Below are 16,024 nucleotides of genomic sequence, written 5' to 3'. Positions count from 1 at the left end.
AAGGAGAGGCTCCTGGTATGCTGATGAATAGGAATAAACAAACTAAGGATTAATTAAATGGTATGTACTCTGTAACTTCTTGGATGAAATCTATATTTTTGTCTAGATTTTCTGCAAAACAAAGCATTTTACACTCAGGTTATCTTTATCTGATATTTGGATTTGTTGGATGATCTGAAACATGAAATCTGTGTAGAAAAAATACTTTTTTTTTTTCTTTTCACAATTTGCACAAAACTCAACACGAGCCTTATTATCCAGAATAAAATCTTCCTGTGGGATCTACAAGTCAGCGAACGTTTGAGACGAAAAAACAAAACATGTTTTCTTAATTATTTTTAGCCAAAAACATTCATCAGTCCAACTTCAAAAATGACATTATATAATATTGCCAATAGTAAAATAAGCTTTTCAGTTGTTTTCAAGTCTTAACCCTCATTATACATGCATAAATCTATCTGATCTATAAATATTTATACTCTTATCATACATTTATTTTTATTTTTTCTTTCCAGATCATAGTAATTTACGGTTAATATTGGATTAAAATTGTCACAAATACTGATACCGGAATCTGATACAGAGGAATAATAATAATAGAGGAATGAACCAACTTAGAGCAATGTTTTCATGTGAGAAACAAGGAATTATTTTTAATAATAATTATTCCTCTCCTCTCCTCTATTATATATTTTATTTAACAAAGACAGGCTAAACAAAGTTCTCCCCCAGCTGACAGCAATATGGATATCACAAGTCACCAAAAACTAACTTTATAAAGAATTATGAGGATTTTTATACGTATTGGATCGTCTGGTAAATATGAGTAAAATGCCTACAATTAAATTCATGTCATTCAAATACCACAATCTCACACTGACGTTTAAGAACAATAAAACCTTTTACTAAAGTACATTTATTTTAAAAAATAACATGTTTTTTTTTTGTTTGTTTTTATAAAATAAGCTATGTTGAACTTTTAAAACGTTTTTTAAAATAAATGTAACCAAAGCTATTACTATTCTAATTCTTTAAGGTTATTCAAGTGTCCAATGACTCATAAGTAGTAATCTGTGACTTTTTGCTTCTCTGGGGTCTGAATATGGGATGACACACCAACCCAGCTCCTCTCGGCCAAACCCGAAATGCAAAAGACGAGACAATGTGACATTAAAATGAGGCAGATCAGAGCTTATCTCTGATAGTGACAGAGTGGCTCCAGGTTAAACATTTCAATCACAAGCAAAGTCCTTTTTCTGAGGAAATGGTACAATAAATTTTCTAAATCTCACTGGTAGAGGACAGAGTGTGGCCTTGGGATCACAAGGTTTCTATTACGTTTATTAATTTGAATGTTTTCAGAAATTCTTATTCATCTGATGTGGATTGAGTCACTTGACTTTCAGGTACAAGGAGATGTCTAAGGACTCACACTCGTCCATTATGTCACATCTGCAGCCATTCACAACATTGATTTCAGTGATTTGAGCCGGCAAGGAGACGTGAGCCAGAGGAACGATGTTTAGTGGTTTTGCTCAATATTCTTCATGTTATGTTAAAAGGAAATTGAAACAAGAGCTCCTATTATTTGCAGACATCCCAAAGGTGATAAAAGGTTGTTGTGGCTGCATGCCCAGGTTGGTGGAAATTCTTTGGTTTTCATTATGAGTAACTCTGCAGCTAATAAGCTCGAATTAAGTTCTTCTTTTGCTAATGCAATGTGAACCAAAGGGTACATGGTCCCAGTAAAAGTTGGATTTATGAGTGAATTCAAACCAGACGCTTATTAGCATGAGTGCAAGTCCAGACTTTGTTGCCTAATGAGATGAACGTTAAAACATCTCCAGATCTGAAGTTAGCGGTTATCCACATGAAAAGCACCCTGACGTGTGTTCACTGATTCAGTAAGTTCTTGCTGAGCGGGGATGTGGTAAAGATGCATTTAAGTTCTCCTTGACATCGGCCCAGAACGTCTTGGAACTTCTGCAAAAGTAGAATAAAATCACCAGGTTAGGATAACATTAATCTTTTTTAATGCCTGTCATCAGAGACACCGGAGCAGTTCTGAATCATGCATGGACTTAGAAAAGGTGATGCATACTGAAATACTTATTTAAAAGAAAATCTGGGGGGAAAGAGCTAGAAGTTCTCTGTTGGTGTATTGAATGATCCGTTTCTGATTATTTAATAATAGAATAAGACGAATAAATTAGAACACGTCTACATTTATCCACACTTGAAACCTAAAATCACACGTGTGGAAAAATTTAAGAGATCACTTATAATGATCAATTTCTGTGGTTTTAGTTTTTATAGGTAAATGTCTGAGTACAATGAATATTGTTCTTTTATTCTATGATCTACTGACAGCATGTGTCCAAAATTCCAAGCAAAAATTTAGTATTTATTTGTAGAAAATGAGAAATAGTCAAAAGAACGAAAGTGATGCAGCGCTGTCAGACGTCACATAATGCAAAGAAAACAAGTTCATATCCAGTCGGGTTGAGTGCAGTGGGCTCTTCATTTTTTTATAGAGCTGTATAACATCAGGTGCACATGATCAGAGCATTGTTAATCTGCATTTCTAAACATCTCACAGTTAGTTTAAATCACTCCTGGCGGCTGGAGTGAGTGTGAACTTCATGGTGAGATATAAAGAGCTTTCTGGAGCCTTCAGAAAGAAGACTGTAATGAATTTCAAAACAGTTCCTTCAATGTATGAAGAGTCCTCTGCAAGAAGAGGACATTCAAAACCTCCCCTAGTCTGGTTGCCTGATCAAGATGCTCGAAAATGCACCTCCAGTGGACTGATAGTACTGTTGATTTGAAAGTGGACGTCTGTACACTAAGAAAGCGACTGAACAAGTTTACTTTTCATTAGAGGCGTGCAAGGGGAGGAAACCCTTTGCTTTTATGAGACATGAAGATAAGACTGAAGTTTGCCACAGAGAACATAAACCAAGAACAGATCTTTGTGGAGAGCATTCTTTGGACTGATAAGTTTCAAATTATCTTGACACCCAAACGAAAACGCAACCAAAACCAAAGAGAGCATCCCAGAAAAAGACAAAGAAAAACTCATGCAAACTACAAGGCAGATTTTATTGTTGCTCCATCAAGTCCTGGTCGTGAATCGTGCTGTGCATCAGACAAAACGTGAGATCACTTGTAAGAAACAAAAGCTGAACTGGGCTCTAGAACATGACAGGGACCTGAAGTATGCTAGCAAATCCACCAGGGATTAACTGAGTGATTGTTCATAAAAAGAAAAACCCTGAAGCGTCTCACAGCTGAGAGTCAGGAGCAGGACAAACCTTTCTTAAGCTGATATCAGAGATAAGTAAATGGCTATGAGAAAAGCCTCACTTATTGCATAAGACAAGCTGTGAGGAGGCAGGGTGTCCTAACCTGTCCTGTTGATATGCTTTGTTAAATGCAAATAAATCACTTTCGCCAGAAGAGAAAGACAATAATAGGGCTGGACGTCAACATGTTTATTCATAAAGAGCTGAATGTTTAATAGAGTGCCCTAATTTTTTCACACGACAGTAACTATTGTGCCAGTGACATCTGGTTCTTGGTTGTATTTTGAATTTGAGAGCGTTTTTGAGTGTGTGTGAGGTGAATGTGATAGTAACTTGAAACTAAAGGCTCAGAGCGAGACTTGTGTGTTTTCCTTTCTGTCTGTCATCACATGCACTCTCTTTAAGCACACAAATAATTGTCAGCATGTCTACACACACACACACACACACCCACACACCCACACACACACCCACACACCCACACACACACGTACCCACCGCCACTCTTTCTGCTGCACATTCCAACACACATGAATATCACAAACAGCAGTCTTGCACTCACATTTCATTGCTTCACATTTGTGACCATATCGTTGCGCTTGCGAATGGCCGCTGCTGGACTTGCTCAGACACAGAGAAACCCATTGTTCAGTCTCATATGTCTGTATCTGACATGAGGACTGGACTTTTATTGGAGAACAACTCCGTCCTCTCGCGAGTTGGATGTTTGAAAAGTAAGGATAAAAACTTGTTTGAAAGTGTTTTACGTTTCAAAGAGATTCGCTTTGTGGGGATGGAGGAGGATGAGTGAGCCTGTTTTTGTGTGTGTGTGTGTGTTTTTTTTTTTTTTTTTCAGGAAAGTGATCCAACTATTCCTTTTATTCGCTTCCCCCCAGCGTATTTATGTGCTTCTTTTCTCAAACAGCAACAGGGGGCAGGGTGCTGTGAGGCAGGGAGGCTAATTGTCTCAAGGTGTGGAGAGAGCTCAGCGGGCTGATGTGGCGCAGCTCCGCTTCCAGCGGCGTCTGAGACAGAAAAACAGGTAAATACTGGAGGGACGCCTGCAAAAAATAACCATCAAAGAAAGGAAGGAGAATAATAGATTCACTTGTAAAAATAGGGAGAAACATCCATTAATATATTCAAGACAGAGCAAGAAATACAAACAAAAAGTGTAGGACAAACAAAGAAAACAGACTCTACATGTAAATATACAAAAGAAGTGTGGAGAGTACGAAGCCACAGGCAGGACAAGTTGAGTGTGTATCTGTGAAGGTGGTGTTGGTGGAGGGGGGGTGTTAGGGCCCCAGTGGGGGTTTCTTCCAGAGTTCATCTCTCTTGAACGAGGGAAGGAAAGGGAGGAGGTGTGGAGGGAGGGGGAGTTTGTCTCGTACACAAAGTGTCCAGACTTTGCAGAGTTTGGGGCCGGCGCGGCCCGCCTGCAGCACGGTTGCACTTCAGTGTGACTGAGGGGAGGAGAGCTGCATCCACTGGAAGAGACCTCAAAAGAGTTCGGTTCGATAGAGACCAGATAGTGAAGGCCTGGAGATAATGAGGGGGAATGACCCACACGGAGATGATTTTAATGGAAGTGAATTGAGCTGAATGAGCTGCGACGAGTGAAACAGTGAAACAGTGCAAACCGGAGCCAGATAAATATGTGAATTAGTTTTTGATGTGTTCTGCCAGTGAGAGGTACAGGTCTATTCTTGAGTTAGTTTATTTCTTTGAATAATGTCCCTTTTCTTTAAATCTGCCGCCAAAGAGCTGGAGATTTAGAGGACAGTTTTTAAGACTTCAGCCTGCTGACATCTATTTTACTTGATTCTTTCTTTAATATGTTTCACAATTACCACATTCAACATTCACTTTCTCTTCACAAAAATGTAAGGTTTCACTTTTACTGAATTTAACCCTTGAGTAAAGTAAGTCCCCCTTAAGGTGTAGCTCAACATTTGTTAGCTGCTTTGTGACTTTATTCATCGCTATGCATCAGGAGTGAGTGGTTTGCTTACCTGTCTTCTCCAACGTTCACATCACTTTGGTTACATGCAATTAATGTTAAATGTGCTTTACAAATATGACCAGTTTTTTTAAACTTTTTTTTTATCTGAAAATCTTTACGTGTGCAATACGGCAAGATGTTATTTTAATTAAAAAGAAAAGCCTCTGATGTACATTGAAACATGTAAATTGTATATGGAGCGGAGGTGATGTCACACCATGAGAGCAAGAAAGCAATCGGCGTCACACAGCTCTTTCCCTACTACTTTAACACAAAGAAAAGTTACTAGAGTTGCCATTTTAAACTGTTTTTAGTGTTTTAAATTAGCTGTCAATGCAGTTAGTATTGGCAAACATCAATCTCTTTATTGTCTCTAACTGATTTCCAAAAGTCTAACAACATTTCCAAATGCAGTATGAAAGCCAAAACGTTACTCTTCAATAGTATAAATCAAACTCACTTTGCTGTAACATTATCTGGTCCTGATTATCTGCTGGGGTCGAACGCTGTTGAAACTTTATGAGCAGCCGACATGTGTCTGTAGAAAATAGTTTCCTTTTAATTTACTGCTTATACTTTGGGATTCTTTAGTTTTAACTTTTGTTGGTATTTTTATTGGACTTTTGAAGAGACAAGACACGTTAGAAGTTCAACAGTTTATATAACATCAGCCTGTAATCTTCTGATGCTGCTGGCCACCAGCTTGGTCAAGTAGCCAGAACAAGTGTGTTACCTGGGTTGAGGTTAGAACTGCTTGCATGTCATGTCATCAATAGCTGCTGGTCAATAGGGGGCGCTGGAGCGCCGCCCTCCCCGACACGGACAAGAGCGGTGCACCTCAAGATGACCTGTAAACATGTTTAAGAAATTGTATTAACCGGTTTTCTTAAATAGTGTGTGCCTAAATGTAATCCGATGTACAGCATTTCCGCCCAGCTGACTGTCCTCCAACAGGAAGTTAGCCCTGACTCCTGTCAGTTTCCTCTCTGGGGTTATGCTAATAGCGCCCGAGAAGTTAAGCTAATCAGCCAATTGTGTGTGGTTGCTAGGGAAAAATAATAAACATTTAACCAATCAGCTTCAAAGAATTTAACGGGGAGCTCAGAACGGTTCTGCGTTGTCATGGTGACTATGGCAGTTTGATTGCTGCTGCTGTTTATTTGATGCTTAGCATGATGCTAATGCTGCTCTGGATAAATGTTGCTGTGAGTTGCTCCTGCTGTTATGCTGATGTTTTGTTGACATAATAATATTTTGTTCTGATGTTAATCTTCTAGGTTATGTTAGCTGTTAACAGTTATTTAATGACCACATACTATATATTTTGCAATTTTGCGATCAGATCTTTTACTTTTAGCTGATCTAACCCTTCGTGCTATTTTGCTACATGGAGAATGATATATTATTGTGGAATTGTAGGAAGGGAAGAGACATTTATTGGCATGTCAGCCCTATCAAGATTTGTTTTCGCCAGCTGCCACTGCATTTCATCCTCATCACTGACGTTCTGGAGATAGTCTTTGATAAATCCTGCTGTGTAGGGGGGCTCCCGCTCTGTCCTGCAATTATTTATGTCTTGGAGGATAGAGTTTGATTTCTACGAGAGGAGAGTTGCAGAATTTCCACTAATGCTACCGCATTACGCTGCCTCCACCGAAAACTGACCAGCATTCGCAGAGATGATTTGGCAAGTTTGCGCAGGTCCGACACACAACTCTGGAGCTCAAACCAGAAAATAATGACCTAATTAATGTTGAATAATTACGGGAGAAATAAACAGTGCATACATTTCATCACATCACAGTGGAAACCTCAACTTATCTGATCATCTGCCCAACCGTTTATCATGCTGTTGATTTTATGCACAATTTCAATGAAATTTAAGGAAGCAAGTTTAAGTACATTTTACAAATAAAACAAATAACTACTTTAAAACCATTTTGCAGGTTGTGCATATTTGTGAGTGAGGCTTTTGCATATGCACATTTAATGAGCTGACTGCTTTCAGTAAACCCAAGTTCCAGAGAAAGTTGACATGCTGGCTCAAGTGCTTCTCTCTCTCTGCGTACTTTTCTCTCCGCTGATCTGTACGAGTTGGGATTTTTATATTTTGCTTTTGCAGAAAGCAACTCTGCTTTGCTGTTTGCCGGAGAGAACACGATGAAAACCGAAGCAGGAAAACAAAAAACAAGGACAGAGTACAGGGAGACAAAAAAATATTCCTTTTCATTTTCTGCTCATGAAAAACAGAGGTGAGTTTGAAAACTTGGAGCGAGAAAGGGAGGGACGCGGTGTTTGGTGTCCGGTCAATCAGAAAGGAGGGACACACCTCCTCTGGCTTGTTTTCCCCTCCCTGAACCCCACCGCTCCTCCCTCCCCCTCTCATCCCCACCACCACCACCACAGCAGATAGTTGGCTGTAAGTGTGCTGGAGTGTGAGAGGCCCACGGAGCCAGCAAGAGGGGAGGTGAGATCAGTTACAGCAGGCAGAGCGAAAGCAGGCAGCCAAGCAAGTGATCTAGGAGCAGAGAAAGACTGGAATAAAGACAGGGGTAAAGAAAGGGAGGAGAAAGAGCCGGCGGAAAGTCCAGGCTCGGTTCATGTGAGGGGGAGCAGGACGGGACGCCCAGGGGGCAGTGGCAGACAGATAGGGAACACCTGGACCAAACAGGGCATTAGGTTACTCCACAGGAAGCTCTTTTTGTGGGCTCTTCTCCCAGCTTCACTGCTCTCTGTGATCTGATACAGCATGTTTGACTGCATGGAGGCTCTCGGGCTGGTTCCTCGGCCCCTCTTCGATGTGTCCAGGCAGGGCTCCTGCATGCTGGGCAAGGCCACCTCTTACTTCTCCAGACTGGACCCTTTCGCTTGGACCGGGGCGGGCAGCGTTCAGTGTGAGTCCAGTCAGCCTTCAATATGAAGAACAGCAGTAACTCTGTGTGTGTTGGTGTGTGTATGTGTGTGTTGGTGTGTGTGTCACTATGCTGTTGCTGCTGGTTTTGTTATCACGGAGGGAGCTCTCTCCACAGGAAGAGTCAGATTCCTTTCGATTATATGTGCCGGTTCTCACCCTGCAGCTTGTTTGTTTATGTGCTTAGCGAGCTTTGTGAGTGTGACTGAGTGAGTCGGGGAGTGTATTTATACATCACGGGGTTTGTTTTCTTTATGAATGACTTCACATGATTGACAGCTCTTTTAAACAATGCAGGGAATTAAACCGGTGATGTGTCCAGAAGAGAGCAGAGTCCAAAACAGAAACAACACTGACAGACTGACGGGAAATGGGCCTTCAAATCACATGCTGGCTGACACCCTCAATCACAGAGACGGCGTTATTTACACACAGACAGCGTGCTGAAGACAAATGACGGCAGCGACAGAATGATTCATCTGTATTCCTTTATTTTGGACGATGCAAACTCTTCCCAAAACTTCTTAATTGTGCAAGAAGCTGTGGACAAAAATTAAAAAAAAGAGAAGTCAGTAGCTGACGGATAAAGTAAGAACCACATGATTTCTGAACCATACAGGCGAGACATTCTTCTGATAGCTGCTGAGCAGAAAAGGCTCAGATTGCATCAGGCGTTCAGGTGTTGTAAGAAACCTAATCAGCACGCACAAACACCGCCGAGATAAAGAAGAAAATCTCACTTTATCTGCTGCAATAATGGCCAGTTTCTTTTGCTGCTGCCATTCGGTCTATTTTTGCACTTTCTGATATAATCTTTGACTCAATCCACAGTTTTATTCATCACTTCTCTCCAACGAGCTGAGATGTCCCTGAAGAGGGCCTTTAATCTATTTATCTGTGGTAATTATTCAGATACCAGTGCATTAAACGCTGTGGAGTCCATGGCGCTCGCTAATGATGATGGATGAGGAGTCAGGATGACAAACACCACAGCAGGGCCTGTTTCAACTCGCTGTGGAGCTTTGCCAGATGCCAGCCTGAAAGACAAATGTCCACAAGTGCTCATTAATCTTTCTCTTTTTTTTTCTTACTGCACCTTAAATTCGGCTTAGTTTCTTAGGGGGTTTTTTTGGTTATTTTTAGCTGCTGATTGTTTACCAAGCAGTGCAAGGAAACAAATTTTCCCACATCGTGGAAATGTGCAAGTTGTTCACTGAGTAATTGTGGATGTTTTTAAGGAGGATTGTCTCCCGGAAATCCATGATTTACTCGCCTTCTATTTTGTTTTTAAATGATACCATCATAGTGTTGAACTGTTAGCTCTATTTTGCAGGTAGTAAAACTATGAGGAAATACTTAAGTTATTGGTAGAAAAAGAGTTGAAGTTAGTTTTTAGTGATGGTTAAATAAATCACTCACTTCTCAGCTTGTCTAAATAGAAAAGTGTTTAAATACTGTTTGGTTTGTTCACAAATTACTGATACCTGGACTAGACAGGTATCATTCTATTTAAAATTAAATTGTTTTTATGATCTAGGTGACACGAATATACTTTCTTATTAAAGACTCTGGTTCTATAGAAAAAAAAACACTGAAAATGTAATATTTTTCCGTCTCTCAATATTTTTTGACAGTACCTGGTGTCTTAAAAATCCTTCTGGGTGCCTGTAGATTTTCCTTTTAATGTCCTTTATGACAATTTCTGCAGAGTCATCATAAAGATGTATTTTTTTTACATCCTAAAGATGCACACTCGTAGATCAAAGACATATTATCCATATTATGAAGGGGCTCCAACACAAGGGGGGGAAAAAAAACATTAAACACCCAGATCAAATTGCAATGGTTCATAAAATGCGTCTTCAATGGCATGAAAATGCCAAAAGGCTACATGGATTTTGTTTTAGGAATGGCAAATACTTGAATTTAATTAAGAACAAAATTCCCAAAAAACACACAAGACCTAACCAAATATGATTAGCACAACCAAAATGAAGAAGAATCAAATTCATGTAGCCCAGAGCCTACAAACCTCATGAAGAAATCCCTGTTGTTTTCTCCTGCTGCGATAACCACAGAGTAACACAGATAATAATCACCTCATGTTCATGGTGAGCTGACTCAAAGACTTTTATCTTTCTCCTCTTGTCGGAGAATGACAAATTCAGCCTTTTGAAAGTGTTTCCAGTGGTGAAAAACACGCATAGTTACTCTGTGAATACTCTCTTATTAAGTTGGAAAACAACAAGCAGCACATCTGTTGAGCAGCAGCATGCAGGCTGGCCACAGACAGCCCTACTGATTATTAGACAGCCCTAGTGATTATTAGACATCCCTACTGATTATTAGACATCCCTACTGATTATTACACATCCCTACTGATTATTAGACAGCCCTACTGATTATTAGACAGCCCTACTGATTATTAGACATCCCTACTGATTATTAGACAGCCCTACTGATTATTAGACATCCCTACTGATTATTAGACATCCCTACTGATTATTAGACATCCCTACTGATTATTAGACAGCCCTACTGATTATTAGACATCCCTACTGATTATTAGACAGCCCTACTGATTATTAGACAGCCCTACTGATTATTAGACAGCCCTACTGATTATTAGACATCCCTACTGATTATTAGACATCCCTACTGATTATTAGACAGCCCTACTGATTATTAGACAGCCCTACTGATTATTAGACATCCCTACTGATTATTAGACATCCCTACTGATTATTAGACAGCCCTACTGATTATTAGACAGCCCTACTGATTATTAGACATCCCTACTGATTATTAGACAGCCCTACTGATTATCCAGCTAATATCTGATCATTATGCTTGTATTTCTCTTTGAAGAGCATAATATTCTGCACTATGAGGATTTTATTTAAATTTTTTCTTCTGGTTTATTCTATATTTTTGACACCAAAATTGAAATGAAATAAGTACCAGTTGTTATACCATAACTAATCATCAGTATATTATTTATTGGAAATAAATAAGTTAAATAGAAAGATAATTGAAATAAAATCAATTCATAAAGTACACCTTCGTTGTAAATGTTCTCAATATCATAAATTAATAATATTTCTACTATGATAGTATGACTCTCATTCTGCCCAGATGATTGAAGATAGTGATAAATGTCAACATTACTGGAACTTTACCATTCTTTCTAAGCTGCTGTGTTTTTGTTCCTGTGTGGATCAGTGCAGCTCCTCTTTGCCTCCCTTTGTTCCCATTTCTTTAGGTATTTAATGCAGCAGAGTCATGCCAAACTTTGCCCCTTCCCTCCTTTTTTCTGCCTGGTGTCTGTGCTCCTTTTCAGCTAGAAATGCATGTTCAGTCTTTACTCACATGTGGATCGCCTTTCACACCTTGTGTTGTGTAACCAAGCACCTCTAATGAACCGATCACAATTAGAAAGAGCCAGTTAAGTGATTCAGCCGGCGTGTGTGTGGACATTTGACTTTTGAGGAAGACGAGGGCTGAGAGAAGAATAGCAGGATGAAGCTGGAATTTGGGATTCAAGGTGTTTCATGCCTTCAGGGGAAACAGTCGCTCCTCTTCATTCAGAGATAATCTCTTTTTTTTTCCCCTGGCATCTTCTTTAAAGTTGTCTCTTCAAAGTTGGCCAGACAATGGAGCCTCATATTATCACAGGGACGGAGGAAAGTTAACTGCTGAACAATAGGGAGATGCTGCCGCCGCTGCTGCTACACAGTGACTACTAAACCTTAGACGCAGCAGTGACTCGACTCTAATCTGACCTAAAAGTTAGGGCCGGCATGCCACGTTTGTTATTCTGCTGAAGAATAATCCTAATAATTTATTTGAATTATTAAAATTAGTATTTAGTGTTAATATTAGAATTATTTTGTTAATCTTCCATCCGTCAGTTGTCTGTACCTGCTTGTCCTCGTAGGGTTGTGGTCCTCTTTTTTTTTTAACTACTATGTTTATATCGCTGTTCTATTTGCCATAAAATTTCTCAATAAAATGAAACAATTTTACTGTACAATAACATTTTTATACAATTCTATGTTTACGCTGAATGATATCAAGTCATTTAATTGCAGAAAATGACAAATTACATATTTTTAAGAACTCCACCGTATGTGTATTCCACATTTTGTTGCATCAGAATAAACTTTTGGTGCTATATTTTGGATTGTTTGTTTGAATTGTTACGGTTGATAATATTTATTATTATTCATACTTTAACATACATTTTACATAATTTGGTATTTTTGATTACATTTAAATCTTTCTAAACAAATCAGTTTGTATCAAGACAGAACAAATGTTATTTCTAGGCTTTTTTTTTAAAGGCAAACACATCCTTAATAAAGCATGTGTTTGTAAATAAATTCTCATCAATAAATTGATATCATCAATTCAATATTGTTGACAGAATCAAATCTGATTACACGCATCACAGCCTGGTCCCTGTTGTTTTTCATTTCGATGTGTTAAATGTGCATAAAACTAAGAATAGTGGATTTTAAAGTTTTATTTTAGCTTTATTTGGCAGTTTAAACCAAATATATCCGTTATGTGGATATATGTGTAGGAGCAATATAAAAAAGACACATTTCCTCACTGCTATTCAGTGCCACTCACATTAGTCTGACAATATATGTGAATATATTGTAATAATTGTCATGAATTTTAATTGTTTACGCTGCAACGTTTTGCAGAACATATCAAATTGGGATTCTGAATTAAGTATTGCTTTGCTTAAATGGTGAAGTTAGAAACATCCCAACTGAGTTTTAAAATACTTTAACAATCTATGTTGTTTTTTCAAATGTGTTTATGAGATAAAATATACCACTGCTTATTATATAGTTTTTATGAAGCATACTTATTTACTTATTTATAGTTAACATTATTTCAAGCTGGAGTTTGATATGATCCCTATTTAAGTAATTTTGAGACCATCAGAACTGAGACATCTTTGTATTATATTACAGCTGATTGTTTTTAAGTTTTGAAGTCGTGTTGAAACTTGTCTCCAAGTTTCACGTCTCCCAACCTGCCCTCAACACATATCAGCTTTCGCAAACTTCTTCTTTTTAGTCATTAAAATGTTTTAGCCCCTTTTGTGAGTTCAAGGCACACGGTAAACAGGTCAAGGGGAAATATATGGGAAAAAAACTCCAGCTGGCTTTGGTTACAACACAATATCCTGAGCTCTGGACACCTCTGAGGGGCTGAATACGAATGAACACCACATCTTTCAAATTATTTATAAAAATAAAACCTATTATTTTATTTCTTTCCGTTCAGAGTGATGCACCACTTTGTGTTTGTCTGCCCACAAATTCCCAATAAAATACTTTAAGGTTTGTGGTTTTGATGTATCAAAATGTGAAAAGGTTCCACATGGTTTCTAGAAGAGGAAATATAGAGGCTATATGGACTGTAATATCAAAAAAAGAGACAAAATATAAACCCATTTGTGTTTATGGGGTGTTGTAAAAGAAAGAAAGAGACAAAAGGGACAGGAGGGACAAACTTAAACTTAACAACCTGTCACATAAATGCAGCCTCCCCCTCACTCTGCAGACAAACTCTTCACACATGCATGAAAATCCAGACCGAACTTCCAATTTTCTAACATTTGTCTTTTTCTATCATTAAGTTTTCCTCTAAACTCCATATCCCCGCTACAAACATTTTAGCTGTTTTTTTGTTTTCACTTTTTGCAAGATTTCTTTCCTTCTAGTAAGCATGTGCATGCGCGTGTGTGCGTGTTTGGGTGTGCGTGTGTGTGTGCGTGTCTGCGTGTATGTGTGTGTGTGTTCTTGCCTCCTTTTCAAGTGTTTGTTTTATGGAACCATCTACTGGACAGTAGCCCGGTTTTCACAGGCTTCCCTTTAAAAGGCGCTGCCAATGACAGGAAGGGCTCCTCCTCCTCCTGCTGCCCGGGCAGGAAGGCAGGAGGAGGAGGACAGAGGGGGGAAGAGGGTTATTAGTGAAGGTCGAGCTCGGGGAGGAAGGCTGAGGGGAAGGGGTGCCTCTGGTATTGAACTTAGAACAGCTGATGAAAGGGATTGTATCTCAGATATGTCCCATCTCCTCCCTGCTGTAATTACCTACTCAGCATCTTTGAGGCCGAGACGCTCGCAAGGTTTTCTAGCAGCAAACAGTGACGCATCCATTTGAAAATGGCAATTTGAGTTTTTGTGAAAGACTCTGAGCTCATTTTATTTAGATGACCTTTTCTAGTAGACTTAGTCCAGTTTTGTTGAGCGCTGCATTTCTGATTAACATTTCTCCCAGTGTATCGTCACCATGTTTGTTGTTGCACTGCAAATCAAATGGAAAGAAACCACATGACCCATGCATCCATACATCTCACACACACACACACACACACACACACACACACACCCACACACACACACACCCACACACACACACACACACACACACACACCCACACACACACACACACACACACACACACACACCCACACACACACACACAACACACACACACACACCCACACCCCCCACACACACACACCCCCACACACACAACACACACACACACCCACGCATACACACACACACACACACACACTTCCTACTGTGCGCTGCTCAACATTTTGTGGCTTGGGATGTTAGACAGAAACTGAATTTACTACCAGAATAAATGCTTTAGAGATTAAGATTTGCATTTTGAAGCAATTTTGATTGTCTTTTACCATGAATAAATTTTAATAGAATTATCAGTGAGTTCTTAACATTTATTGCGATCAATGGTAACGGATGTATAAAAAGCTTTTTTTCATTGCTTTCTGTAGGAAAAGTAAAGGTTTGATCTTTGTACATTTGTTCAAAAGGGGGAAATCCAGCATTAAGAAAGAAATACCAACCAACAACATTCACTAGCAGCCTTGCTAGTGACCAACAAGTTGACATGTCACAAGGTTTGAGGAAGCAGACAGGACTCCAGGTTATCTGTTGAGTTTATTTTCTGTTAAAATATTTCTTGTTTTTGTGTCTTTTATCGTGCGACTGATTTTGGTTTTATCTTGCTTAACTGTGCATTGAGGGTAAAGCAAAGCCTACTCAGATTCTGACTCTAACCTTCCTCTTACCAGATGTGAGCAGGTTGGACCATGTCCAGAATCAGGTCCTTTCGGGCCGGACCAGAAGAACACCTTTAGGATCAGCTCCCCCTGTGTGTTTCTGGGCTTCGTGTTCTGGACTCTGACAATCTAAACTCCTGAAAACTTTATGTCATCATAATGTGTCAGTCAAGTATTTGGTCTCACATATTTGTCAGAGCACAAAGACACTTTGGGTTTTTCACACTGAAATATCAGAACTGTGTCTCACCCTGGAGCCAAATGGACAAATACCTCCAGGAGAATGTGAAGGCGTGTCTGCAGCACACAGTGATTCATGTTTGACTTTCAATTGAAATATTTGACCATGGAGAAATCACAAAACCCTGTTTGCTCAAGAGCACTGAAATATCAGCAGCAAAGTTTTGCTAGTGTTGAGTACATTTATTGACAGTTGTCTTGATTTTCTCACCAGGACCTAAAAAGCGTCACTTTCTTTCAATGTTCCTGTTATAGCAACTGTTCCTGTCAATGTTCCTGTTATAGCAACACGTCAGAGCCTCTGGCAGAAAAACAGTCCCAGAGCATCACAGACTCTCTGCCCTACTTAACAGTGGGCACGAGGAACCCTTCAACTTCTGTTTTACACCAGCCCGGCATGCAGTAAAGCTCAATTTTAGGCTCAGCAAATGAATGTCAGCTAACTCCA

The 16,024-nt window shown here is 39.3% G+C and overlaps 1 protein-coding gene and 1 long non-coding RNA gene across 5 annotated transcripts in view; one reads left to right on the top strand and one right to left on the bottom strand.

Moving 5' to 3' along the window:
- Positions 1 to 16,024, top strand: part of LOC129358513 (retinoic acid receptor gamma-A-like) — a 46,967-nt gene that overhangs the window by 19,285 nt on the left and 11,658 nt on the right. Inside the window, exons 1-2 of one of the 4 annotated variants that reach the window (XM_055027633.1) lie at positions 6,429 to 6,515; positions 8,059 to 8,204. The exons of 1 other annotated variant lie outside the window; for it this stretch is intronic. In XM_055027633.1, the coding sequence (XP_054883608.1) occupies positions 6,508 to 6,515; positions 8,059 to 8,204 (154 nt within the window). In that variant the 5' untranslated portion in view covers positions 6,429 to 6,507. Of the gene's footprint in view, positions 1 to 3,391; positions 4,348 to 6,428; positions 6,516 to 6,903; positions 7,778 to 8,058; positions 8,205 to 16,024 lie in introns of those variants that run through there. 2 more of the 4 variants (XM_055027634.1, XM_055027636.1) reach the window with 2 other exon arrangements.
- LOC129358520 (uncharacterized) lies at positions 1,049 to 6,392 on the bottom strand. The gene is made up of 3 exons (XR_008605810.1): positions 6,044 to 6,392; positions 5,771 to 5,848; positions 1,049 to 1,983 (listed from the first exon to the last, which is right to left on the bottom strand). It is a non-coding gene; the product is annotated as an uncharacterized LOC129358520 (long non-coding RNA).

This window comes from Poeciliopsis prolifica, unplaced genomic scaffold, assembly GCF_027474105.1.
Source record: "Poeciliopsis prolifica strain line A6 unplaced genomic scaffold, Auburn_PproV2 SCAFFOLD003, whole genome shotgun sequence".
NCBI classification, from domain to species: Eukaryota; Metazoa; Chordata; class Actinopteri; order Cyprinodontiformes; family Poeciliidae; genus Poeciliopsis; species Poeciliopsis prolifica.
This window is presented reverse-complemented; position numbering and strand designations above follow the sequence as displayed.